Here is a 25,750-nt window from a genome sequence, read left to right on the forward strand (position 1 = left end):
CATTGCATCCTGTGTGCTGTATCATGCTTCTTTAACATCAGAAGATTTTAACACTGTACAGCAACTTTCTAATCTTGTGCTAACCCTAACCCCCCCTCCAAGTCATTTTAAAGAAGGTGGAAATAAGTAGTATGACTGACTAATGGGTTTGATAAAAGCAGTGTGATACCAACCAAAGATGTATCAATCAGGAACTTGTCCTATTGACTCCCTTATTCTGGCAAGCACATTTTAATGTGGTGATCATACGTGGAGGGTGAAATAAGGGATATTAAGGAGGGTTGACAGCTACAGTGCTACCTTAATATATTTGCCTTGCACGTAAAACCTATAAAACAAAAAACAGCAAAATAATAAAGGGATTTAATGCAGTACAGTGCCTATACAATACCTTCAACATGTACTCAACCTGAATTAGGCAAATTAGTGAATTATCAAATCGTGAACTAACGAATTACTTCAGCACTTCAGAATTATTGACAGCAATTTTATGTTAACCAATTTACTAAAAAGGTTAACAATGCCACTTTAAGCCCCCTGTTGCAAGAAACAGCTGGTAGGGGCTGCAATACCAAACAGTAAGCTGTCCTACTGGCAATGGACCCACCCACCTGTGCATTGTGTTACCATTAGAAGGGTTTTATAAACTACCAACAGTTTCTCAGCAAGTGACACAGATGTGCCGTGAAACATGTTGCATCACAGTCATAATAGCTTTAGTACTGTTTTATTTTTGTATTTTTTTTTAAAGTAGTTTATTACATTTCTCAGTTATAAAACTGAAATAACCACAACTAGAACATTCAGACCAAATATTATCTTTGCCAGGAGGGTGGGGGTTTGGAATGGTCTTTTAGGAAAGAATTTCCTAAAATGTATTCTGCTTGCCTTGTACTTTAAAACACACTGATGGTGTCTCTCTGTGTGTGTCTGTCTCTCTCTCATTAGTGCTCTGTGTCTCTCTCTCTCTCTCTCTCTCTCTCTCTCTCTCTCTGCAGTCTCTCTCTCTCTCTCTCTCTCTCTCTCTATATATATATATATATATATATATATATATATATACACACACACACACACACACACACACACACACACACACACACACACACACACATATATATATATAATACAGTTCTCCAGATAAGCTGAGTAAAGGGTGTTTTACACATTGAATATATATGAATTATGCATGATATTTAAATGCAATGCATAATGAATACACATAGACATTTTGCTGCACAGCTTGAGTTTGCATGTTATAAAGCTTCTTGTACCTCAACTGGATTCTTGATTTTGGATTTCTCAGCACCGCCTTAGTCCCGCTCAACCTAACCTACCAATTTACCTATCTGTCAACAAGATTTTTGGAAGGTAAATTTATACAATAAATACACTATTCCGTTGTTAAGTATATTCCATCTGCAGTGTTGGAATTCAAATAAAACGTTCAGTTTCTGTATTTATTTGCTTAACAGCATAAGTTAGTATTAAAGTATGTACAGTATTTGCTGAAAGTACTCATAACTTCCAAGGTAATGTTTACTTACCTAAGCTGTATTAATAACAGTTGTTATAATAGTGGAAAACACTAAAAGCTAGTATATATATATATATATATATATATATATATATATATATATATATATATATATATATACACACAGACACACACACACAGACACACACAGTATTACTGGTGAACAATGATATGAAATGTTTTTGGTAATGATATATTAACATTAACATAACAGACGTTACAGATATTTATATATGAAAAGCAATAACTTACTTTAACTTAGTGATCCTTTGCTTCATAATATCCATGGAGTAACACCCTATGGACGGCCAATGGTGCCAATCTTAATGCAGAATGCAAATGGCATTTGGTACCTAAATGTCAATCAGTGATATAAAATGCTTAAATAATACAACGTGTGTGCGTACACACACCCACACACACACAATATCTGTGGACATGTAAGCTGCAATTTACTGCAGTACTGTAATTTACTTTAATGCAGCAATCTTTGGTCTACACTGCATACACAATGTTTTTTTTTTTTTTTTTTTTTGTTTTGTTTTGTTTTTACTGTAGGAATAAAAAAAAACTTCACATTTCTCATTTATGAAATGGAAATAATCATAAATGGTCAGGCCTTCTAAATATTTATATATCTTAGGCTGCACTGTATTGGGTCGGCAATAAAAGAACTGATCAAGACATAATGGACTTTTCAGTGGCTATAGTCTGTATAATCCATAGAAAAGCATCCAGTAAGGATCACATGTGTGGTATTGGAAGCCCATGTCTGAGTCTTGCTGCTTTTAGTTTCTCTACTTTGATTTTACCCTTCAGCAGCTCTTCTTCCAGCTGCTGCTTCCTTTTCAGTCCCTCCCGTTTCTCCTCAATATACAGACCCATCTTTCTGTGATTGTCCATGACCAGTTCGTGCTCAGCCTTGGATAGCTGCAGTGTTTCATGTTCAATGCCAGTCAGATGCCTAAAGTTTTCAGCTCTGGAATAGATATCCCTTTTCATTGGAATGGGAGATGGAGACATGGTCACGGCCAAGTTGATAGAGGAAGGGCATGGGGAGATGGATCCGTCAAGGCCGTGCACAGACATCACATCTTCATCTTCTTCCTGGTCCCCCTCGATTCTTGTCGAAAGAATGGTGAGCTCGGGAGGAGGCTTCACATCTATCTCCTGATCTAGTCTCACAGTAACCGAGGCAGGCTGGTAGTCTGAAATAGTTGGCAGAGAGGAAGAGCTTCCTGGCTGTTCAACAGAGGAATCATGTTTGTAGATCATCCTAAAAAGACAAAAAACTAAATGTAATAAATGAAAATAACATTTAAGTAACCGTTTGTAAAGAGGTCTACATGTATACAACTCTTCTGTGTTCTGTAAACAGTTCTTTCGAGCATTATGCTTGATGCTTCTAAATCTGTCTTTACGCTCTTGGCGTTTAATCTTCTACCTGCTCTACTCATGATTTTCTTTGGGCGTGCACTCCTTTCAAGCATTTCAGTTGAATTTGTTCTGTGGTACTTGGTTATTGCTGTGATTGTGGATTTTGGTATTCCATATTTCTTTGATACTGTTCTGTAGCCATTTCCTTTGTCGTAGTTTGCCACAAATGCTTTACTCAAACGTGAATCCAACTAATTTTAACTAACTAATATTGCCTTTATAATGCAGCTTAATTCCTGAGTAATGGTTTTCAATCAAGGAATATATTTTTTAATTAGTTCTATTCATTTTTATACAGACTTTTAATGTAACAGTGCCAATAGTTTTGTCATGAACAAATATTTAAAATTGCTTAAGTCTTAATTAACTCTTAATTTATATATATATATATATATATATATATATATATATATATATATATATATATATATATGTTTATGTTAAACTACCAGAAATTGTGTGTTTTTGTCTATGTCATATTGATTAGTGGATAATATTCACTAAATGCTTGCATTTAAACCAAAAAAAAAAAAAAAAAACGTATTTTATTGAATTATCTTAAATGTATGGTGACAGTATTGTTGGCTGTGACTGTATATTTATAAACACATAGGCTTCTCAAACCAAGAAGACCCTCCATGCACTTAAACCATTTCTGAGCTGGTTAACGTGGATTTACAGAAAATAGCTCTGACTAGAAGCCGAAAACCTTGAAAAGCAGAGAAGCATTGCATTTTCGATTTTATTTTAATTTTAATGCACACAGGGCCTAATAAATAATAAATACATATAAAAAAAATAAAAGACTGTCAGTATTCATTCTTTTCATGTAATACCTTGAATAAAGATTGATTCAGAAAAAAAATGAGCAATAATGCAGCAAGGTATTGGCTCGAGCTGAAATCTCTGATGGAGAAAACACAGTATTTATTTATTTATTTGTTTATTAATGTGTGAACTAGCTGCTTCATAGAAATAATATATACTGTGTCTCTAAAAAAAAAAAAAAGACCAGTTTAATTGAAACTAATGCTCATTACATGTAGAAACAAATTAATAACTCTGATCACTACAATATTTTTAAAATATATGATAGCCTCTTGTGGAGAATTAGAAACCCGTTACTGATCTAATGCTGTGGCATTTTTAATAAAACAACTCAAAAAACAGAGTAGGGTGAGGTTATCACCAAGTAGTAACACAAACTGGCCAGCCCATAGTAAGTGCTGTAATTGCTGATTTTTCCAACTCCTTTTGTATAACCGAAATAAAGTTAGACAATTGGATTTTCCTCCCTCCTCAATCCTCTATTAGTTACACTAGCATTTGCTGTACCAACTTCACATAATGGGAGTTACAAACAGTGAAAGCCTGTGGTTTCACTTGGCTGTGTCTATTATTATGAGGTAAATATCTCTTTAATACATGGTGTATGATCTCAGCCAGAAGGAGGAGGGGTTAGGAAAACATATGTCCCTTACCCTGATACCTTCCACAGAGCTGTCTGCCAACAAAACACTTGTGTGGGTGAGAGAAGTTGTTAGAGCATGTTAAAAAGCCTGCCCGCCTCTTTCTGCCTTTAACAAAACTACAAATGTAGGTTGCAGACGGTTCTTAGTTCAGGCACTGTGGGGGGCAGCACACATTACACACAGGAATAAATTGTACAGTTCAAGGGAAGTTTAATCAGATAGACACTGAGACACAAATTGACGGCTAATGCAGTCAGATTAAGGTGCAACTTTCGCTTGTCTTGGTCTGAGGTATAAATGGCACAGTGTTACTTCTGTATAGGTTTTCTTACCTTGGCAAGGCGTTGTGGTCCTTGTCATGGATGGGCCTGAAGAGATGGGGGATCATTTCCATCACTCTTTTGGTGGGTTCAGAGATGCTGCCTCGATACTCAGGCTGGGCGTGCTTACGCTGCACCATCTCCTGCTTGGCGCTCTCCTTCAGCCTCTTGTAGAGCGTGCGGAGGCCTTGCGCAGTGCGAGGAGGCCTGTCGCCCCCCAGGGTGTTATACTGCTCTGCAATGCTGTCCCAGCACTTGTTCTTATCCACGATCACTGCATGCTTGTTGGTGTGCTCCTCCAGAATCCTAATGTGGGGTTTGACCAGCTTTAACAAATCCAGCTTTTCAGACAATGTAAAATTGGAGGACCTTGCTTTCCCCGCCATGTTTGTTGCCATGAATACTGCAGCCATTCTTGCTTATACTGTGTCTGTGTGTATTTGTGAGTGTTGTGCAGTTATTTTCTGGTCTGCTTCTTGGCTCTTTCTCTCCCTCTCCCTCACACACACACATACATACACACACTCTCTCCCTCGCTCTCTCTTCTTCTCCACTCTGAAAAACACAACACAGATACCCCCCCAGAAAAAAAAAAAAAAAAAAAAATCAGGCTTAACTAGGCCAGCCTCATGTAGGCCCACGCCTACCAGGGAGGGTTTTATTGAAATTCCTTTCAGCTTAAGCTGACGCAGATTCAGGAAAGCTGCTTAAACCCAGCCTGACCTACTTAAAGATCTAGACTATATTAAATTGTAAGCCAGGCAAGCACATTTGATTTTTAGTATGTGAAACTAAGAAATATAAAATCTTTGTGCTTTTATGAGAAGGGTTGAGGGTATGTATTTTATTTGTAGTGGAATTTAAACAGTAAACCCTTATGAAAAAACGAACATGCTCTAGTAATTAGCGCTGCACTGGACCTGCTTGTCATGGAAAAAAAAAAAAAAAACTAAATTAAAAAGGCTCTGAATAAGCATATTCGCCACCATCACAGGTTTAACGTGTTGTTTAACTCACGGAATCAGTGACTCGCTTGTTAAATGAAACCAAAAGCATAAACAGAAGCACACTAGTTGCTTTTAATTTGAAGTATGAGCTACAGAGGCAGAGCGTGTGTGTGCACTGATCCTGAAGAGCCTTAATCTTCTCGGCGCTGCCTGCTGCAGCTCCCGCTTTCATTTACATAATGCTGGACCTGCTGTCAATCACAAGATTAATTTCACTGTGGCTTGTTAGGTTTCACCCAAAGCTCAAGTTGCAGTATAAAGTTAATCTGCAGCTGCCTTCCGGTAGCAACAAGAGAAGGAAATTCTAGTTTTGTTTTCGTGGTAGTTCTTATTTGTTTTCCGGTACAATAGTTACACCATCTGCACAACAGATGTTTTTATGTTTATGATTATTTATTCCCGGGTTGTGGTAATTAACTTGTTGGCAACGAGACTGCAGTGACCTCTCTGATATCGCCGCTAAACTGGAGAACGTTTTGTGATTGATTGTGCCTATGTCGGGTCCAGATACAAGCACATTTGGAGAATTGGTTGCAATTTTATTTATTTATTTATTTGTTTTTTTGTTTTGTTTTTTTTTACTGATAAACATTTTTGCCGTTGTGGAATAACTCCATGATTTAAAAAGAAAAGCAAAATTAAAGTAATACACTATGCATTTGGTTATGATTAGTAACGCTGTTGTTATTTTCCACGATTACACGAGTTCTGTGAAATATACCAATTGTCATGCCGTGTAATATATGTATTTTACTGTGAAAATAACGATTTCTGAAAGAATAGTGTAAATATACATATTTATTTTCACTTAAAAACAGACTGCACATAAATATGTTATAACTCCTGCCTAAAGGGTGCCTCCCCTGTACGTGTTACCGTATGTGCATTTCATGCTTAATTCTAAAAATGTAAGAGTATACAAGTTATGATAAAATTGTCCATATGACGTTAACATGATAAAAAAAAAAAAAAAAAAAAAAAAAAAAAAATACCAGTTTAAGAAATGTATAATACCATCGCATACATGCCAACAGTCCATATACGGTCAGGACAGTCCCGATTTCCTAGCAAATGTCGCGTGTCCCGATGCATAGGAAGAGTGTCACGATATTTACCTATAGAAAAGCAATCATTTATTCTGCACAGTAGTTAGTGAAAAACACGCGGTGCTCTTCGGGCAGCTGAAACATCTGCTGATCATACAAATGTAAGAACACTTCTTTATGTCTATTTTTACTGTCAAGGTGGTCGTGTGTGAGTTGAGGGGATACCTCTGTTCAATGATAACACCGTGTAACATTTTTTTTTTTTTTGGTTCCTGGGTAGTAAGTGTTATTTTCTAATTGCTTATGCCTCAAAAGTATAGAAAATGGCTATTACTCCCCACAAACTTTGCTTTTGTGACCAGGACAGTGATATTTTGAAATGTACCTATTTTCCAGAACATTCCAGATAGATTCAGTGCTGAGTAAACTTGGAGTAACTTCTAGAACTTTTCAGTAATATAAATAGTAGTATAAATACAGGGGCCTTAAGCCCACCAGTTCAGTTTAGTTCCAGCTGCCTAAGTGGATACATATCTGCATTTTTCTGAGATGGCTTTAAAGTATGATGAGTACGACTGGGAGGTCATAGGGGACTTAAAAATGGTGGCATTCCTGATGGGTCTCCAAGGTGGTTTTACCAAGTTTCCCTGCTATCTTTGCCTTTGGGACAGCAGGGACACCAAGGCGCACTACCACAGGTGGGACTGGCCACAGCGGACCGAGTTCTCTGTGGGGAGGAACAACGTCAAGTGGGAGCCACTGGTGGACCCCCGGAAGGTGCTGATGCCACCACTGCACATCAAATTGGGCCTTATGAAACAATTTGTCAGAGCTGTCTGAGGCAAAGGTCAAAGCCGGTGTCTTCGTTGGACCACAGATAAAGAAGATCCTGGAGTGCAATGAATTCCCCAAGAAGCTCACTAGTAAGGAGAAAGCAGCTTGGAACAGCTTTGTCGCAGTGGTTCGGGGCTTCCTGTGCAATCACAAGGCCGAAAACTATGTGGAGCTGGTTGAGACTCTGGTGAAGAACTACGGCACAATGGGCTGTAGGATGTCCCTCAAAGTCCATATCCTTGATGCTCATCTTGATAAATTCAAGGAGAACATCGGAGCGTGCTCGGAGGAGCAAGGCGAGCGCTTCCACCAGGATATACTGGACTTTGAACGCCGCTACCAAGGACAGTATAACGAGAACATGATGGGAGACTACATTTGGGGGTTGATTCGTGAAAGTGATTTACAGTATAATCGTAAATCTTGAAAAACTACTCACTTCTAAATCTTTTGTAGTCATTTTTGTATTACTTTAGCATAAGTACATGTTAATTTGGATTCATATGTTGTTTTTTTCTGACTTTATGTGAACGAAAAGACACAAATTTGCCCGTTTTCTCATTGGAAATAGGTAAATTTCAAAATATCACTGTCCTGGTCACAAAAGCAAAGTTTGTGGGGAATAATAGCCATTTTCTATACTTTTAAGGCATAAGCAGTTAGGAAATAACACTTACTACCCAGGAACAAAAATTGTGTTACATAGTGTAATGAGTGCTTTTAGCGTATGCCCCTTTCATTATGATGCCTATGATGCATATGAGCCCCCGGGGGACCAAATGTTGGCATGGTTCTTTGAACATAACGGTGTAAGGCCAGAAAGTGGTACATTGTCACAATGTGGTATGCATACCAAAACATGACCTGTTGCACGAACCGTTTTGGGGTTTAAAAAAAAAAAAAAAGAAAAGTAACATTTGGTGTACCTGGAAAATGGAACCACTGTGCTTGTGAGATGACTTTCATTTGCAGACATGGCCATACAGTTTGTTCTTTACACCAGACAAACCTGCTTAATCATTGCAATATGAAAATCAGTGATTTAGCACTTTTGAGTGTTTTTTAGTTAAGGATCAACCACCAGATAGTTACATGTTACCACAATAATGTTGCATGCTTAGTCAAAAATGTGAAGGGGTGTGATGATATTAAATGCTCCCTAAAGCCCTGGCTATTTTGAAAATATGTATTTTCATTTTACAGGACATCTGATACTATAGTAAGTTAAAGAGTGCTCAGTTTGCCTTTCTTTAAGGTTTTTTTTTTTTTTTACACCCGAGTGAAACTGTCCTCAGGACTTCTTTCCAGCCATTAAAGAACCAGCAATAACAGATCCATGAAAATAAGACAAACTGAAAACATTCTTTAACTTGATGTTACCAGGTGCTATTTGATAACAAGGTGGAAAAAAAATCTATATATATATTGTACAAGGTGTGAATTTGTTTTTCATAAACAAAGCAAAAATACATATTGTACAAAGTGTGAAATTACATCACGGTAATATTATCTGATAGTGCACTGCTTACACTATGCAATATTACAGCAATTACAAACCTACGATTACCTATGGGTTTACTGCACTTTGGGTGCAAAGGTTTCTTAACACCCTTACGTTTAACAGAGCGAAGACTCTGTCGTATTTACTAAGCTTCTGCTCCATTTTATTTCAAATGATCTGTTCCAGCCATCACATCCTGGAGATTTTTTTAAGCATTAAAAGCACCCCTTTGACCTCTACAAAGCTCTAAAACTGCAGCTAGTGTAACCATTATCCTGTTCCTCTACAATGAACTTTGGGGGGGGGGGGGGGGTACAAAAATACAGCATTTTTTTTTGTAGTCAAATGTGGTTCTGTCTCTCCATTTTTGTATGTAAAAGCTCCATTCTGCAAACCATGCAGTGAATCAGTTAAAACTTAAATTCCCCTGTGCCACTTTACTCTGAAGTTGGAAAGACAACAGGGGTGATAGGGTATTCACAGAACATTGGATTCACTGGTTCCAGAGAACTGGAATGAATGTTAACGTTCATATCTGTGCATTGCTAGATAAGGCTGTGTGGTCTGGTGGTTAACGCAAAGGGGCTTGTAACTAGGAGGTCCCCGAACTCCTCGGTTCAAATCCTGGCTCAGCCACTAACTCAATGTATGACGTTGAGCAAATCACTTATAACCTCCTTGTGCTCTGTCTTTCAGGTGAGATGTTGTTGTAAGTGACTCTGAACTTAATGCATAGTTCACACACCCTAGTCTTTGTAAGTCACCTTGGATAAAGGCATCTGCAAAATAGACAAATTATAATTTAGATAGGAACCTCTGTCCAAAAACCCTTTGCAGTCTAGTAATTCAGAAAAATAATACCTAGTGTATGTACACATTCTCAAATAAGACCAACATAAAAAAGAAATGCACATTTCACATATATATTTTATGTACAGAGTAGTTTCCATTTATGTTGGCACTAGATTATGAATTTGGCAATCAACTATAAGTAATATAATTATTTCTAAGTGATTTTTTTAAAACAATACTTGCTGTAGTTATTTTTTTAAATATATTTTATACATACAGCATAATCACAATCACATGTGTGTTTATTCTGTTTGTCAAATATGTTATAATGTGGGTAACCATGATCTTTTAAAAGACAAACACAAGTTACCCAGGTTTTCGTATAGAGTGTAAAGGTCTTCCACATCAAGTCATGCATACAATTATCCACTTTTCTTAACTAGGCTATCTGGGTTGTTTAAGAAACTTTTTTTTTTCTTTTTTTGTCATGGCGTATTACACATCAACAGGAAAATATGACACAGTTCACGAATATTCTCACCCTGAAATTACCTTTATGGGAAATGCATTCTCTTTTACTGCCTAAAAGCATGTATGAAGGGAACTTGTTGGTACTAATACTGTGACTAGCACTTGGAACACCACCACTTCATTGCATTTATATAAAAAAGATGCCTCATTAGCCAAATACTTTTACATTCATTGAAGTACTAACATTGAGTAGTAACACACCACAGACTTATTCTCCTGTAATACTTCAAAACAATATGAATACATCATTCAAAATTAGCTTATAGCAGTGGTAATCTACGCAGTCCGTATCTACGGACCGTTAGTACATTTTGAAAAAAAATCTTGTTTCAGCTTTTTAACAGTACAGCAATTATATGAATCCCCTGCTTTCTTGTTGAACTGAACACACCATCTTATATATTTTTTTATTGGCAACTGAATCTATTCTGTGGTGCTAAAGAGGTGATTTTACTGTTTTAGGCCCATGGTAACATGTGCATTGATCAGTTTCCATCAGGATCGTTCAGTGGATAGCAGCATGTGTAAATGACACATCAGAGGACCACCGGTTAATAGAGGGTGTCGTATCTTACAGGTTTGGCTATGACAGGTTTTAATGTAGTTATTATGGTGCAAATGTCGCTGCGATAGACAGTAGTACTGTAGATACAGCGAGTGCTACGAAACAAAATGTACAACAGTACTATCAGCAAATATATGCTATTATTTAGTGAAACTGCTGTAGTGTGCATTGGCTGTTGTAGCTCTTTTTGCAAGTGTCCACCTCTCCCTTCCCTATGGCTAATAAAACAACCGTCATCAGTAGGTTTAACGTAATGGCTCCATGTTCACTTGGACAGTTATGCTTTTTAAATCTCAGGTACCTTTCACTTGTTTCTTTTCTTTAAGAGAAGCAGGACTGCACTTACCAGCATGCACTGGGGTGTGAGTTAAAAATCCTGAGCTGTCCCAAACTCCCAGTGAACATGGGTCATATGGTAGCCTTAGTCATCAGTAAGTTTTTACCTAATACAAAATGAAGATCGCCCTTCACAAGGACAAAGAATCAACTATGAGTACTACAAATCTTTGTTAAGTAGCTGTTCCAAGCTGATTAAAAATGATTACTGGTAAAATGATAGAATGCTCTTTTGAATAACACTTACAAATCAACATGTATTTGTGTTATTCTGTTGTGTACTCATGACTCAGAAATGGACACAATATTGTACTGTACTACACATGTTGTATGAAATTTAACTTTGCAAGCAATGGAAGCACAACAGACAGAACTCTGTCCACGACACATTTAAACCCTAACTCTGATATTGCATCATTCCATAATCCACCAAACTGCTATGTGCAAAGCTTAGCAATGAGTATGCAGATGTAATGGTGATCAAAACTGTCAACGTTTTGCAATCCAAGTGATCCTTACAACACATGCAATTAAAATGTTTCCTGTTTGAAGTATCTGCAGATCACATTATGTGTTCGTGCTAATATTATTAATGAAGATCTGCCACTTCTCCCACTTGCTGTAGCCTGTTATTTTTGTACTGAATGTAAAATAAGTACATATTTATTATTATCTGTTTTTAATTTCAATTCACTTGAAAGAGAAAACATTTTTCTGCTATTTTTGTTCTTGTGCTTCAATTTGGTTTGCAACAATTTGCTTTGTTTTTGCAATTGTGAAACACAATGTTTGGGTCTGTTAACAAAAACATATAATAATAGCTTTTGGCAGGGAAGGATACTAGTAAATAACTCTGAAACCAGCAACAATATGTGTAATAACTATATTTGTGTACCTATGTGTGATTCTGCATATGGGGATAGGAGTCAGAGTGAAAATGTTGCTCCAAACCTTAATCTTGCTGTAACCAAGAAAGCTGGACCTTCGCATAAAATAATTGGCTAGCCCAGCTTATTCGGTGTAGTCAGTCATGAAAAGAAGTAGCCAGCAACTGAGATTTGGTAGTAATGGGCTGTCTTAGTAAAATGCAGCGTGGCCCACAACTGTCATAACACCCAACCTGGCAAAACAGGTTGGATGTTATGCCAGATACAGACCTGCACACAATACAGACCTGTGCAAGAATCAGAAGACTGATTGGTATTCATTGAAAAGGTGAATACAGTAGATACAGGCTAAATAAACAGCTGGGTTGTGTTTACATGCTGTTGAACTCTGGTAGGCCATGCCTAAGCCTGGATGCTCTGAGTTTCTCCACTTTGATTTTGGCCCTGAGCAGCTCTTCCTCCAGCTGCTGCTTCCTCTTGAGCCCTTCCCGTTTCAGTTCGATGTACAGGCCCATCTTCCTGTGGTTCTCAATGCTCAGCTCCTGCTCCTTTTTTGACAACTGCAGTGCTTCCAGCTGGTGCATTGTGGCTGCCCGGCTCAGGCTTTCTCTCGTTGGGGGCCTCGATAACGTGTTTGTTTGAGGGGAGTGAGAAGTAGATGAAGATGACAGCACAACCATCATATTAAGAGAAGATGGGCGAGACGAAGCAGAGCTGTCCACAGCATTATCAGTATCTTCATTCCCAATCTCCATGCTGTCAATCAGGTGTGGACCCAGAGGTTTTGCATCTTCGTTTGAATGTACCTCTGTATTAGGGGCTGCAAGAAGGGTGGGCAGTCGGCTCTGCGAGCTTGTGGGCTGGGAACTGAGATACCCAGGCTCCTCTCTGTAAGATGACTGGCCAGAAGGAAATCTAGATCAGAAAGAACACAATCCCGTCAACATATTACCGTAACTCTACTGCAACCAATAGACACATTACTGTAACTCTCAACTGTACGTCTGGATATTGTTTTTGTACAGACATGCCATGTTGTCTTTCAGATATCCATTTTTTAAAAACTATACATGTAGTTAAAAAATCAAGATTTGATGTTCAAATGTGTAAACTTTTCATTTGCATAAATTTCATGGATCAAATGTGGCTGTTCGTTCATTAATAATGGTAAACACACGTATTGCAAACATGATTTATTTTATTACTGGTAACTTTTTTAGATAATAAAAAAATTATAGTTTATGTATTTTAGTTTTTTTTTTTTTTCAATCAATTGAAAGTTTTAATGTTCTGAAGCTTTGATGGCAGAGTGGGAGGATAATGAACTGTCTCCTTTAAAACCCAATAGGCTTACTTGATCTATGAAGTGTATGACTTAAATAAGAAATGTCAATGGGAGAAATCAAATCAAAAGGTAGATATACTCAGGGACCAGTAAAGTAGATAGACACACTGAAAATATGTAAAAGTAACTTCAAATGTGATTTGAATTTTTTTTTTTTATATATATATATAAAAGATCCTTCACTTTTTCAAATACTGAAGGAAGAAATTGGACTTTTGATACATTTACATGAAGTTTTACACTAAATTTACAATTTACTTGAAGTGAAAAGTGCAAGCAACGGGAAAGAAGTGGTCTTTACCTCTATGATCACAAATGAAGAACGAGCATATCAATCTCCGTACCTGTGTAAACAGCTACTCTCCTTGTTCTGGAGGTTCTGAAAGAAGGCTGGTACCATGAGAAGAAGCCTCCTGGTTGGCTTAGAGAGCTGCTGCCGGTACTCAGGCTGGGCCCGCTGCTGCTGCACCAGCTCCTGCTTGGCATTCTCCTTGAGCCGCTTGTAGAGCGTGCGGAGGCCCTGTGCGGTGCGAGGGGGGCGCTCCCCTCCTAGGGCATTGTAGTACTCCGCCACGGCCTCCCAGCAGCGGTTCTTCTCCACGATGGCCGAGTGCTTGTGCTTGTGCTCCTCGATCACCCGGACGTGGGGCCTCACCAGTCGCAGAAGGTCAATCTTTTCTGCCTCTGTGAAGTTGGAGGAGCGTGCTTTCCCAACCATTTCACTGTTTCCCTCCTAGAAGATGCTCCGTCACAAACACAGACCACTGACACAGGCCATGAATCTCTTCAAGTCTTCCTGGTTACATATCACCACCTTGATCACGGATGTCCTTTTTTTAAATGGAAAGACCCACGTCTTTTGATTCTTCCCTCGCTCCCCTCCTAGGGCATTGTAGTACTCCGCCACGGCCTCCCAGCAGCGGTTCTTCTCCACGATGGCCGAGTGCTTGTGCTTGTGCTCCTCGATCATGGGGCCTCATATAATAAGTAGGATGCTTTCCCAACCATTTCACTGTTTCCCTCCTATATATAATATATATATATATATATATATATATATTATGGAAAGACCCACGTCTTTTGATTCTTCCCTCAAAAACAAAGTTATTGCCAGTTAAAGTATCCTGTTACTGTATATATAATATATATATATATATATATATATATATATATATATATATATATATATATATATATATATATATCCTTTTTTTGATTCACAAAAAACTATTCATAATTAGCACTCCTCTTTAATAATATTTTCTGAAAGATTGCCAAGATATTTGCAGGTAAACATGGCCTTTGCCATATCTTTTACTATTGTGCACCTTAGAGGCTTTGAGGTAGTCAGCAATCACCAACAGCTGCTGAACAGAGAAGAATCAAGGGTCTAAATTTCTACTAAACTAGCAGCTTTTCGAAGAACCAAATTCCAAGCAAAGCAATTTCTACTGTGAAATGTAACCAGATGGAGGTTGTGTGCAAGATGTGTGCATTGATCTTTTGGTATTGTTTAGGTTTTGCAAAGCCCTCACTGCTTGCCTTCATTCTGTTTCCACAGTGCTTGAGCTGTGTGTGTGTGTTTTTTTCTTCTTCTTTTAAACCAGCCCCCTAGAGGCAATCTCATTTCCTCTAGCAGATTAGGCTGAATTGAAGTCTGGATTTCAGTAGGTTGTCAGGCCGCGCTGGCAGGACACACTGCACTGTCCTTGCTGCTTACATAGAGGATTTACATTCTGAGACACCCTGCATCGCTTCCTGCTGCCAGACTCAATTGACCTCTATGTGGCAAAGAGTTCAGGCTTTAGCAATGTAGTCTAGGAGCAGCCAGGTTAAAGCAACTCCATTGTAACACTAACTGTTGATGTTTTCGCTATTAAGTAGGGGTGCACCGATAAAGATTTTCTTGGCCGATCAATAGCCGATGGTTATCTACCCATATCGGCCGATACCAATAAGATACCGATAATAATATATAGTGCAGGTAAGCTATTGTAACCTACTAGAACAAGGCATAGGTCCTATATTTAAACTGTTTTATAATTATAGATGTTACAAATGAACAGATACTGTTTACTTGTATTTATGACAAAAATGCACAGGAACTTGTTGCATTTACTTCAGAAAATGAATATAAAGAATAACGTAGTATTATATTGTGTGCTTGACAGCAATTTATATTTTTGTTTTACAGTCGTCACACAAATATAACATTTCACATTTGTACTGTAGAAAAAAATATATATCACAACATCAAACATTGCGTATTATAACTTCTACCTGTATTGTACAGCAGAAAAGAAAAATGTAGCCCTACGCAATGTCAACTACAACAACTTTTGTAAAACTGCATGTAAATAGGGAGAAGGTTTAAGCCCTGCAAAAGATACATTATGATTTAAAATGGTTTGTTGTATTTAAATGCATTGTTTGGTTTGTGTGTTGGTGGTGGTTGTCAGGGATGGGGTTAATTCCTACCCCTGCCAAAAACATGCAAGAATGTGGTTGGAGCCTTTATTGAATAATTGATGATTAATTAGGCTCCAACCACATAGGATATAAGCAAGGCATATGATTTTCAAGTGAAATTTTTTAGGGCGTCCAAATTCGGGTGAATGCTTTTTTAAAAATTGGGTAGAATTATTTAATGAAAAAATTAAGTGAAATCAGGTGGATTTTTTAAATATATAATCAGGAAAGAATAAATAAATACTGTGGTAGAATTTGGGTTTTATTTAGAACGAAAGAAAGAAATGCTCAAGCACAAAGTGTTGGCAACAAAGTTGTTGTCAACAGTTTAAATCCCCAACGTATGCAGTCTTTTCATTTTCATTTAAAGTAGGAGGCTAGAAATCCCAAGTAGAAGGCCAGCGTGGGTGCAGGGGGTTATGTGGCTACTCCCCCAACACAGGTGCAGGGGGGTATATGGCTCCTCCCCCAACACAGGTGCAGGGGGGTATGTGGCTCCTCCCCCAGCACAGGTGCAGGGGGGTATGTGGCTCCTCCCCCAGCACAAGGAGGACACAACTTTCCCATGTTGCCGTTCTCATTAACTACCGAGTCTGAGAATACACAAGTGCATTAATAAATAAATAATACTTTTTTTTTTTAAATGCGCTTGTCAGAACTGAGATTTCGAACACTGTTGATTTTAATTTTCCAAAGTTTGTTTCTGTTACATTTTCTGTAAACATCAAATCATAAAACATAAATTGATTTTTACAATAATTTGTATTATTTTATTCTTTCATTTTTGATATATTTTTAAAAATTTTGTTAACTGTTTCTTGATTAAAATTAATACAAATGGTGGGGCTCCCGAGTGGCGCATCCAGTAAAAGCACTCCACGCAGAGTGCAGGATGTGCCCGATAGCCTGGAGATCACAAGTTCAAATGCAGGCTATGTCACAGCCAACCATGACTGGGAGTTCCTAGGGAGCAGGGCAAAATTCAGGTAGGGAAGGATTAGGTCAGCATGGGGAATCCATGGTTCACAGCACACCAGCAACCCCTGTGGCCAGTAGGGCACCTGCAGATCTGCAGGTTGACCTCCAGCACTATATGTCTGGTGGCTTTGCTGTGGATCCACAATGCAAAAAATGACAGATTGGCAGGAACATGTTGCCGGGGAGTTGCAGCAGTAAACCAGGTTAAAAACAATAATTGGGCTTTCCAAATTGGGGAGAAAACCAGGGTGAAAACCATTGGCAACAACTAAATTTATATATACACACAAAAACTACTTCAAATGGGAAAGAGTAATGTTATTTATTATTATTTATTTATTAACATACTCCCTTACCCAGGGTGACTTGCAGTTGTATACAAAAAATACATATCAAGAATTACAGTCCTAATAAGAGCAAATGCAAAACACAGTACAATTTGATATTGGGCGGTTCAAGAGCAGATAAGTGTTAATAGTTAAATCAGGGTTAGATACAAGTGAAATACAAGACACTACAAATACTGTAAAATAGGGAGCAGATAGATGCAAGTTAAAGTGCATTAAAGGCAGTGTGCCATATAGTCCAGAAGGGAAGAGTTGAGTTTTACAGGTGTTGATTGAAGAGGTGTGTCTTGAGGAGGCACCGGAAGGTAGTCAGGGACTGGGCAGTCCTGACATCCATAGGGAGGTCGTTCCACCACTGAGGGGCGAGGAGCGGGCTCTGGAGGCAGGGGAGTGTAGAGGAGGTACAGCCAGTCTTCTAGTGCAGGCAGCGCAGAGAGGTTGGGTGGGGTGTAGGGAGAGATGAGGGTCTGGAGGTAGCTGGGTACAGTCTGGTCACGGCATTGGTAGGCGAGTACAAGAGTCTAGAACTGAATGCAAGTGGTGATCAGGAGCCAGTGGACTGAGTGGAGCAGTGGAGTAACATGGGAGAAGCGAGGCAGACAGAACACCAGGTGAGCAGCGGAGTTCTGGAAGAGCTGGAGTGGATGGGTGGCTGGAGAGTACCAGGGCCTGGACGAGGAGTAGTTGGTGAGGAGGGGTCGGATTCTTCGTATGTTGCTCAGGAAGAAATGGCAGGTGCGTGCTAGAGTGGAGATGTGCTGGAAGTAGGAGAGGCAGGGGTCCAGGGTTACTCCAAGGTTCTTGACTGAGGAGGAGGGAGAGAATGTGGTAGATTCCAGAGGAATGGAGATAGAGAGATCAGAGGAGGGGGAAGATAAGGAGGGGAAGAAAAGGAGTTCAGATTTAGAGGTTGAGTTTGAGGTAATGTGAGTGCATCCAGGAGGAGATAGCAGACAGACAGGTAGAGATACGGGAGGGGATGATGAGGTCAAAGCGAGGGTATGAGAAACCATAGGATGCGATGAGGGGGCCCAGGGAGCGGGTGTAGAGAGAGAACAGGAGAGGACCCAAGACTGATCACTGGTGGACCCCTGTTGAGAGAGGGTGAGGTGTGGAGGTTTGGCCACGCCAAGTTAACTGGTAGATGCAGTCAGAGAGGTAGGAGGAGAACCAGGCCAGAGCAGTGCCAGAGATTCCCAGGACAGTAAGAGAATAGGAGAATAGACTGATCGGCAGTGGTAAAGGCAGCAGAGAGATCAAGGAGAATTAGGACAGAGGAGAGAGAGGCAGCACGGGCAGAGTTTAGCAAGTTAGTGACAGACAGGAGAGCAGTTTCAGCATAGTGAGCAGAACAGAAACCAGACTGGAAAGGGTCGAGCAGAGAGTGGTTAGGCAGGAAAGCAAAGAGCTGGCAGTGTACTGCCCACTCAGGGGTTTTAGAGAGGAAAGGTAAGAGGGAGACAAGACAATAGTTCTGGAGGGAGCTGGGGTCAAGGGTAGGTTTTTTAAGGAGGGGGGTAATGGAGGCTTATTTGAAGGCAGAGGGAAAGAGGACAGATAGAAGAGGTGTTGAGAATGGAGCAGATGAAGGGGAGTAGAGCAGGAGCAGCAGCTTGAAAGAGGTGAGTGGGGAGGGGGGTTCAGGGCACACATGGCGGGTTTGTGGCCGTGGAGGAGGGAGGAGAGGTCAGAGTCTGAGACGGGAAAGGAGGAGAAGGAGGGTGAATTAGTAGGGGAGACAGAAGGTGTAGGGGTTGGAGCGGGAGGGAGAGGGAGAGGTGTTAAAGAGTTTGCGGATATCAGATTTTAGAGAAGAAAGGCAAAGTCGTCAGAGGAGATAGAAAAGGGAGGAGGGAGGAGGAGGGGTTGAGGAGGGAGGAGAAGGTAGAGAATAGTTTCCAGGGGTTGTTAGTCGAGGATTGGATAATAGCTTGGAAATGGATATTTCTTATTCAATTTATTAATACAGATTAGCGCAAACCGACATACCAATTCTTTAGGAGATTAGCATGAGCTACTATAGGAAATCTGGAGAAGCTTCCCTTTTTTGGCTGGTGCTTGCAGTCTGTCACAAAGCACTGCAATACACAGCTTACTAGCTTGAATTTGTATTAAATTAAAGTATGACTGCTTACTGTAGAAATTACATTAATGTTTATGTAGTACCCTGGACAAGAGTAAAAGTTATTAACATAGATTGTATATACTCTATTTAAGACTTTCAATGTAATACTCTTGTAGCGCAATTTTGCCGGAACGTGTCACCAGGATTGATGAGCCAACTATACAGCTGGTGAGCGCGTGGGACTAAAACTTTTCAAAGTGAAAGCAACTGCATTCATTATTGCCTACATGTTTATACTGTGTATCTGTGTTTGCACATGCCTTTTAGTACCTTAAATGGCCTGGACACACCAGCGCTTCGCGTTGCATCTCCTTGCTTTTAAATTTTTTTTTTTTTTTTTTTTGATGCTCAGTAGACAGTGCCACACCAGCGCATCTATACCCAAGCATCAGTTCCCTTTCCGGGGTAAAAAGAAGTACTTTATAGCATTATAATTAGTGCTAAAATACCCTCCCTCCCCCCACTGTTGCTGTTGTAGTTGCCTAATATATAAAGAAAATATGGCTGTGTTTTGGGAAGGCATGGAAAGTGTGACATCAACAGAGGAAGAAGAAATTTGTACTGTTTTAACATTCATTTCCATTTGACTTGAACTTTTTAAAAAGGGAATTTAGATAGTTTCTAAAAATAACAAACTTAAGAACCGTGCCTATTTAAACATAGATAGATAATCACAGTATGTGCTTTTGCTTATTTGTACCTGCGTGTTTGTGTGTGGGTGTACTTTTTATTAGCATTTGTGTGTAAACTGTCAATAATATTATTTTACAACAACTGATTATGCAGCAAAATATATGATTGGTACATCTTGTAGCTCATATAGTGCTCAATCAGCAAAATAAAGCACATACAAATAAAATAATCAGTCATATTCATTAACTGTGGCATGAGAATTTCGTTTCCTGAATTAACTGTATATGCTAGGTTTCAGATTGATCTAAGTCAATGCAGAAGACATTTCCCAATACTATAACATATATGTAATGAGTTTAGCTCCCCACCCGATTGTTTAAGTGACTCACCTGCTAATAAAATGAGGCTGCCACGGCTGAACAGGGGATTCTTTGGTGTGGGCTGATTGTTGCAGGCTGGTCACTGCAGTCTGGCTGCTGCAGGAGAGCCAGAGTTTGGACTAACCCTGTTTTTAGGCTGATTGTGGTCAAGCTTCAGAACTGTATGGATTGAATGTGTACGGGCTAGGACCACAGTTATATTGACAAAAAGTGTATGGGACTTTTCCTTGGATCTTATAGATTAATTATTGCTGCCGTTTTGGGCTGCTGGGAGCCGACTGTTCAGAGCCTTCAATGTGCACTTTCTTTTGCTTCTGGCAGTGTCCTTCTTAAATCGATCTGTGTGTATGTTGTATATACTTTTAACTATTGTATTCATTACTGTAGTACTGTTAGTTCTTTTTAGAGGATGGGTTGTATCCAGAATTAGGCTGTGCTTTAATATCAGGGAGGGTATTGTGGGGGGGTGTTTTTACCGCTGTATGTACATGTTTTAGAAGGGTAGAGTTTTCTTGGTTTTATTATTTGTGTTTTAGAGGTTACATGGTTTATTGTCTAACACCTTAGATTTGAGTTGTTCCCTGTCCCCTTCTAAAAAAAGAAGGAGGGACAGAGGCTGTATTTCCTGTTTTTTTTCCTGTATTTCCTTTCTGTTACTGCTGTACTTATTCTAACATTGTTAGAATTGCCTAGTGTTTTTGTGGGGATACTGTTAATTGTGTGTTGTAATAAACTTTGGTTTTTATTATTGTGACTTCTGCTCCCGGACTCTTGTGTTTGACCCAGTGCTTTCCCCCTCTTATTTTGATACCTGCTCAAGCGTACCTAAATTAAGCCCCAGACCTTCCAGGTTATTAAAGGTGGTGGCAGCGGCTACGCTACCCGAAGCCATCGCTCATTACCCCGAGGCGTGGATTCGCTACACTGGTGGTAGTGGTGGGATCGTGCAAATTATATGTACGCTTGTGCATTTATTAGGTGGATTGACTTGGTCAAAAAATGGAGAGGGGTGAGAACCCTCTTAATCATAATAGCAGAGAGGCTTGTGTTCCATGCGCAGTATTTATGCTTGAGTCATTTAATGGAACTCAAATTAAAATTCATGAAAATGCAGGGTTACCCCAGAGTGCAAAAGATAGTTATGATCTGTGTAAAGCTGCACCACCTGAGACTAATGAGGAACCAAATAGAGTAAACTTCAATAGTCAGAAAAGGGAAGAAAAAGAGTCAGTAAGGGAATTTGGTAATGCAATACGGATGTTAGTAAATCATACTTATCCTAGCATAGATCTAGATACATAAGCCATGTTGGCTAGGGATCATTTTATTTTACTTGTGGATAGTGGGGATTTGAGGATCCAGCTCTGCAGCACAAAACCAACAGGCTTGGAAAAGGCTATTGGGTTGGCTGCGGAGCTTGAAATGATTTGAGAATTGGAGAAGGAAACTATCCCCTCTGAGATTGCGAGGATGAGCGAGGTTGGTTAGCCTACTAATAACGTTAATACAGGCAGTGATAATTTTGAAAAGTTGATGAAAACGATAGAACACGTACAAGGAGAAATGCAACAGATAAAGGCCATTTTTTTTCAGGGATCTGAAAACGGACAGCTGGCTGTATCCCTTCTCAATGGGGTCCGCAGAGACAGCGCGTAAGAGCCCCTGGTAGTAATGACAACACCAGTAGACAGTGTTGGAACTGCGGTAGCTGGGAACATTTACAGCAATACTGTAGACAGCAGCCTCCAGAAAAGTGGTAAGGGCAGGAGTGACTGGCTCCACTGCTGCTCTTTTTATACCTGGGCTACTGTTTCTTGTACCGTTACCACTTCAATTGGCCTCTTTTTACAAGCCTATATAAAGACCATCCCATGTCAATTTTTAATTGATACTGGAGCACAAGTTTCCCTGTTAAAGGAAAGATTTTTCAGTGATGTACAGGATAATGGAGAAACGACTCTTCAGCCATACTTAGGTACTGTGCACACAGCCAATGGGGGCCGGTTGGAAATCCAGGGTGTGTGGGAAGCACCCTGTAGTTTCAATGGCCTTAAATTACAACATGATTTGTTGATTGCACGAAATACTACACAAGTGGGGATTTTGTGGTTAGACAATGGATAATTGCAAAGCATATGACATGGTTTATTTAGATTTCCAGAAAGCTTATGACAAAGTCTCGCATAAAAGATGAATTCTCAGACTGAACAGTCGGGATTCAAGGAAATGCATGCACATGGATTAGGCAGTGGTTAACATGTAGAAAACAGAAAGTAAAGATTAGAGGAGAAACCTCAAAATGGAGCGAGGTAACCAGTGGAGTACCACAGGGATCAGTATTAGGTCCTCTGCTCTTCCTAATCTACATTAATGATTTAGATTCTGGTATAGTAAGCAAACTTGTTAAATTTGCAGACAACACAAAAATAGGAGGAGTGGGGCAAAGGTCATCCAAAATGATCTAGACATAATTTAGAACTGGGCAGACACATGGCAAATTACATTTAATAGAGAAAAGTGTAAGGTATTGCATGCAGGCAATAAAAATGTGCACTATAAATACCATATGGGAGATATTGAAATTGAAGAAGGAATCTATGAAAAAGACCTAGGAGTTTATGATGACTCAGAAATGTCTTCATCTAGACCAGGGGTGCCCAATCCTGGTCCTGGAGGTCCGATGCCCTCCTTTTTTTTGTTCAAACTGTACACCAAATTGATTAATTGGAATAATTAAGCTTATAATGGGCGCTTGATTGGTCCGATTAAGTAATTTAGTGCACAGTTGCAACAAAAGCCCGAAAGGACTCCAGCCCTCCAGGACCAGGATTGAGCACCCCTGATCTAGATGTGGGGAAGCTCTAAAAAAGGCCAACAAGATGCTCTGATATATAATGAAAAGTGTTGAATTTAAATCAAGGGAAGTAATGTTAAAACTGTACAATGCATTAGTAAGACCTCATCTAGAATACTGTGTTCAGTTCTGGTCACCTCACTACAAAAAATATATTGCTGCTCTAGAAAGAGTACAAAGAAGAGCGACCAGAATGATTCTGGGTTTAAAAGGAATATCATATACAGACAGGCTAAAAGAATTGAATGTATTCAGTCTTGAACAAAGAAGACTAAGCTGCGATCTGATTCAAGCATTAAAAATCCTAAAACTACTGACACTGTCGACCCAAGGGACTTTTTAGACATGAAAAAAAGAAACAAGGACAAGGGGTCACAAATGGATATTAGATAAAGTGGCATTCAGAACAGAAAATAGGAGGTACTTTTTTACACAGAGAATCGTGAGGGTCTGGAATCAACTTCCCAGTAATGTTGTTAAAGCTGACACCCTTGGATCTTTCAAGAAGCTGCTTGATGAGATTCTGGGATCAATAAGCTACTAACAACCAAATAAGCAAGATGGGCCGAATGGCCTCCTCTCGTTTGTAAACTTTCTTATGATCTGTCGATCTTGAGCAGGTGTTGTGACTCTTGGTCTTCCAGTTTGTGGCCTGTCATTGACAGTGTGTCTGGTTGTACCGTCTCGCCAGGTTTCAAATTGCTGGCTGTAAGCACCCAAGATGGCAAGCCACAGTCTAGCCTCCAACATGCCGATTGCATGAAGGCACTGCTCTCTTGACAGACGTGGCATATTGTTTTTTATCTGTGATTTTCTTTATTGCTTTTAATCAAGCTTACAATTCAGCAGCTGAAATCCCTCCATATCCAGTGTCCAATCAACTGTTTCACTAATTAGGTGATTAAGCATGTCATTGTCAAGAATGAACAATCAAAAAGAAACCAAAAACAATTTGTCAATGTCCATCATTTATATAATTTCATTTTTTCGAAAATAAATGTGTTATAATAGTGGTGTTTATTTTGATGCTCGGTATAAGTTGTGCCTTTTTGTTTAACTGTTATGCACAACAGTGTTTTTAGTTATTGGATCTTCTGTTAAAAAAATAAATTAAAAAAATTTAAAAATTCTTCTTTACAATAATTGAATAAGAAATTACGGTGCCAATTGCACCACTACCAAACGCAGATCTTTTGAAACATATTTACAGCAGGTTGCTCGCATGTTACACAGCACTGGGAAAATGACGGTGCACCCATACTATTAAGTATTTTGAAACCAAGCTTTTTTGAACACACTTTTTTTTTTTTAAACTATTAATGTACAAATTAAACCAGCTAAATACAACACTAATCAGGAAACTACATTCAATGGTTGTGTGTTTTATATGCACCTTATGCAATAGAGTCATCACATTTTATACCAAATTGAATTTGGGCAGAGAGTACAAATATGATGTACTCACTAACTAAAGATGCAGTGTTTTGTTTGTCCACTTGCTCAAGTTGAGCTTCGTTTTCTGGTGTACCACTGCTTTCATGAAGAGGCTGTAAATGCAAGAAGGAAAAATATATAACTTAAAACTACAGAATATTGTAGGTAGGAAAATAGGAATCATTGTTTTTACTCGAACAGTGGTCTTTGCACTTTTTTTGCTGTAAAATAGCATTGTAAATGCAAATTACAGCCTGTGGTTGCATTGAGAAATACTGATGGGTGTTATATGTGTAACACATTCTGTAGTCTGAGTGCACGGGAATGGTACTGTAATTTACACTCCTTGAAACCCATAGTCCCTGCCCTAGGAGATCAGGAGAACTGATACACAGCGCAAAATCCTGAATGGTATAACACTGCTTGCTGTGTGACTCCCCTGTATATAATTCCAGCAAATACATCCCATCAAGAGCATACAACAAGCTAAGCACAGTTCCCAAAGGAAGCAGTGCATATAATAATAATAATAATAATAATAATAATAATAATAATAATAATAATAATAATACTCTATATATAGAGTGGGTCTTAGGTTTGCAAAAATTCAACGTATACATATTCATCATTTTTAAATAAACAAACACAAATACACATTTCCGATTTTGTAACGTCTAACATCTTTCATAAATACGGGCCATTATTAGTCTTAGCTGTGGTTTACGTGTTTTGTTTTTTTTATACCTTTACTATATTTTCACATTTTATATTTGGTCACAGAAACATCTCAGGAAGGCGGGACCTGGGACGCAAGGGACTTTTTCAGCCTGAAAAAAGAAACAAGGACCAGGGGTCACAAATGGAGTTTAGAAAAAGGGGCATTCAGAACAGAAAATAGGAGACACTTTTTTACACAGAGA

The 25,750-nt window shown here is 39.0% G+C and overlaps 2 protein-coding genes and 1 long non-coding RNA gene across 3 annotated transcripts; all 3 read right to left on the bottom strand.

Moving 5' to 3' along the window:
* Positions 1–1,738: 1,738 nt before the first annotated feature.
* LOC121308439 (fibrinogen silencer-binding protein-like) lies at positions 1,739–5,297 on the bottom strand. Its single transcript, XM_041240842.1, has 2 exons — positions 4,779–5,297; positions 1,739–2,813 (listed from the first exon to the last, which is right to left on the bottom strand). The coding sequence occupies exons 1-2, from the start codon at positions 5,177–5,179 to the stop codon at positions 2,282–2,284; spliced, it is 933 nt and encodes a 310-aa protein (XP_041096776.1). The 5' UTR covers positions 5,180–5,297; the 3' UTR covers positions 1,739–2,281.
* Positions 5,298–12,177: 6,880 nt separating this feature from the next.
* LOC121309145 (fibrinogen silencer-binding protein-like) lies at positions 12,178–14,400 on the bottom strand. The gene is made up of 2 exons (XM_041242054.1): positions 13,955–14,400; positions 12,178–13,180 (listed from the first exon to the last, which is right to left on the bottom strand). Exons 1-2 carry the CDS (start codon positions 14,326–14,328, stop codon positions 12,637–12,639), a joined length of 918 nt encoding a protein of 305 aa, XP_041097988.1. The 5' UTR covers positions 14,329–14,400; the 3' UTR covers positions 12,178–12,636.
* A 3,773-nt stretch (positions 14,401–18,173) lies between these two features.
* Positions 18,174–25,658, bottom strand: LOC121308445. Its single transcript, XR_005948511.1, has 3 exons — positions 25,575–25,658; positions 24,862–24,943; positions 18,174–18,209 (listed from the first exon to the last, which is right to left on the bottom strand). It is a non-coding gene; the product is annotated as an uncharacterized LOC121308445 (long non-coding RNA).
* Between the last annotated feature and the right edge of the window lie 92 nt (positions 25,659–25,750).

The sequence above is a fragment of the Polyodon spathula genome, chromosome 3 (genome assembly GCF_017654505.1).
Source record: "Polyodon spathula isolate WHYD16114869_AA chromosome 3, ASM1765450v1, whole genome shotgun sequence".
Classification (NCBI taxonomy): Eukaryota; Metazoa; Chordata; class Actinopteri; order Acipenseriformes; family Polyodontidae; genus Polyodon; species Polyodon spathula.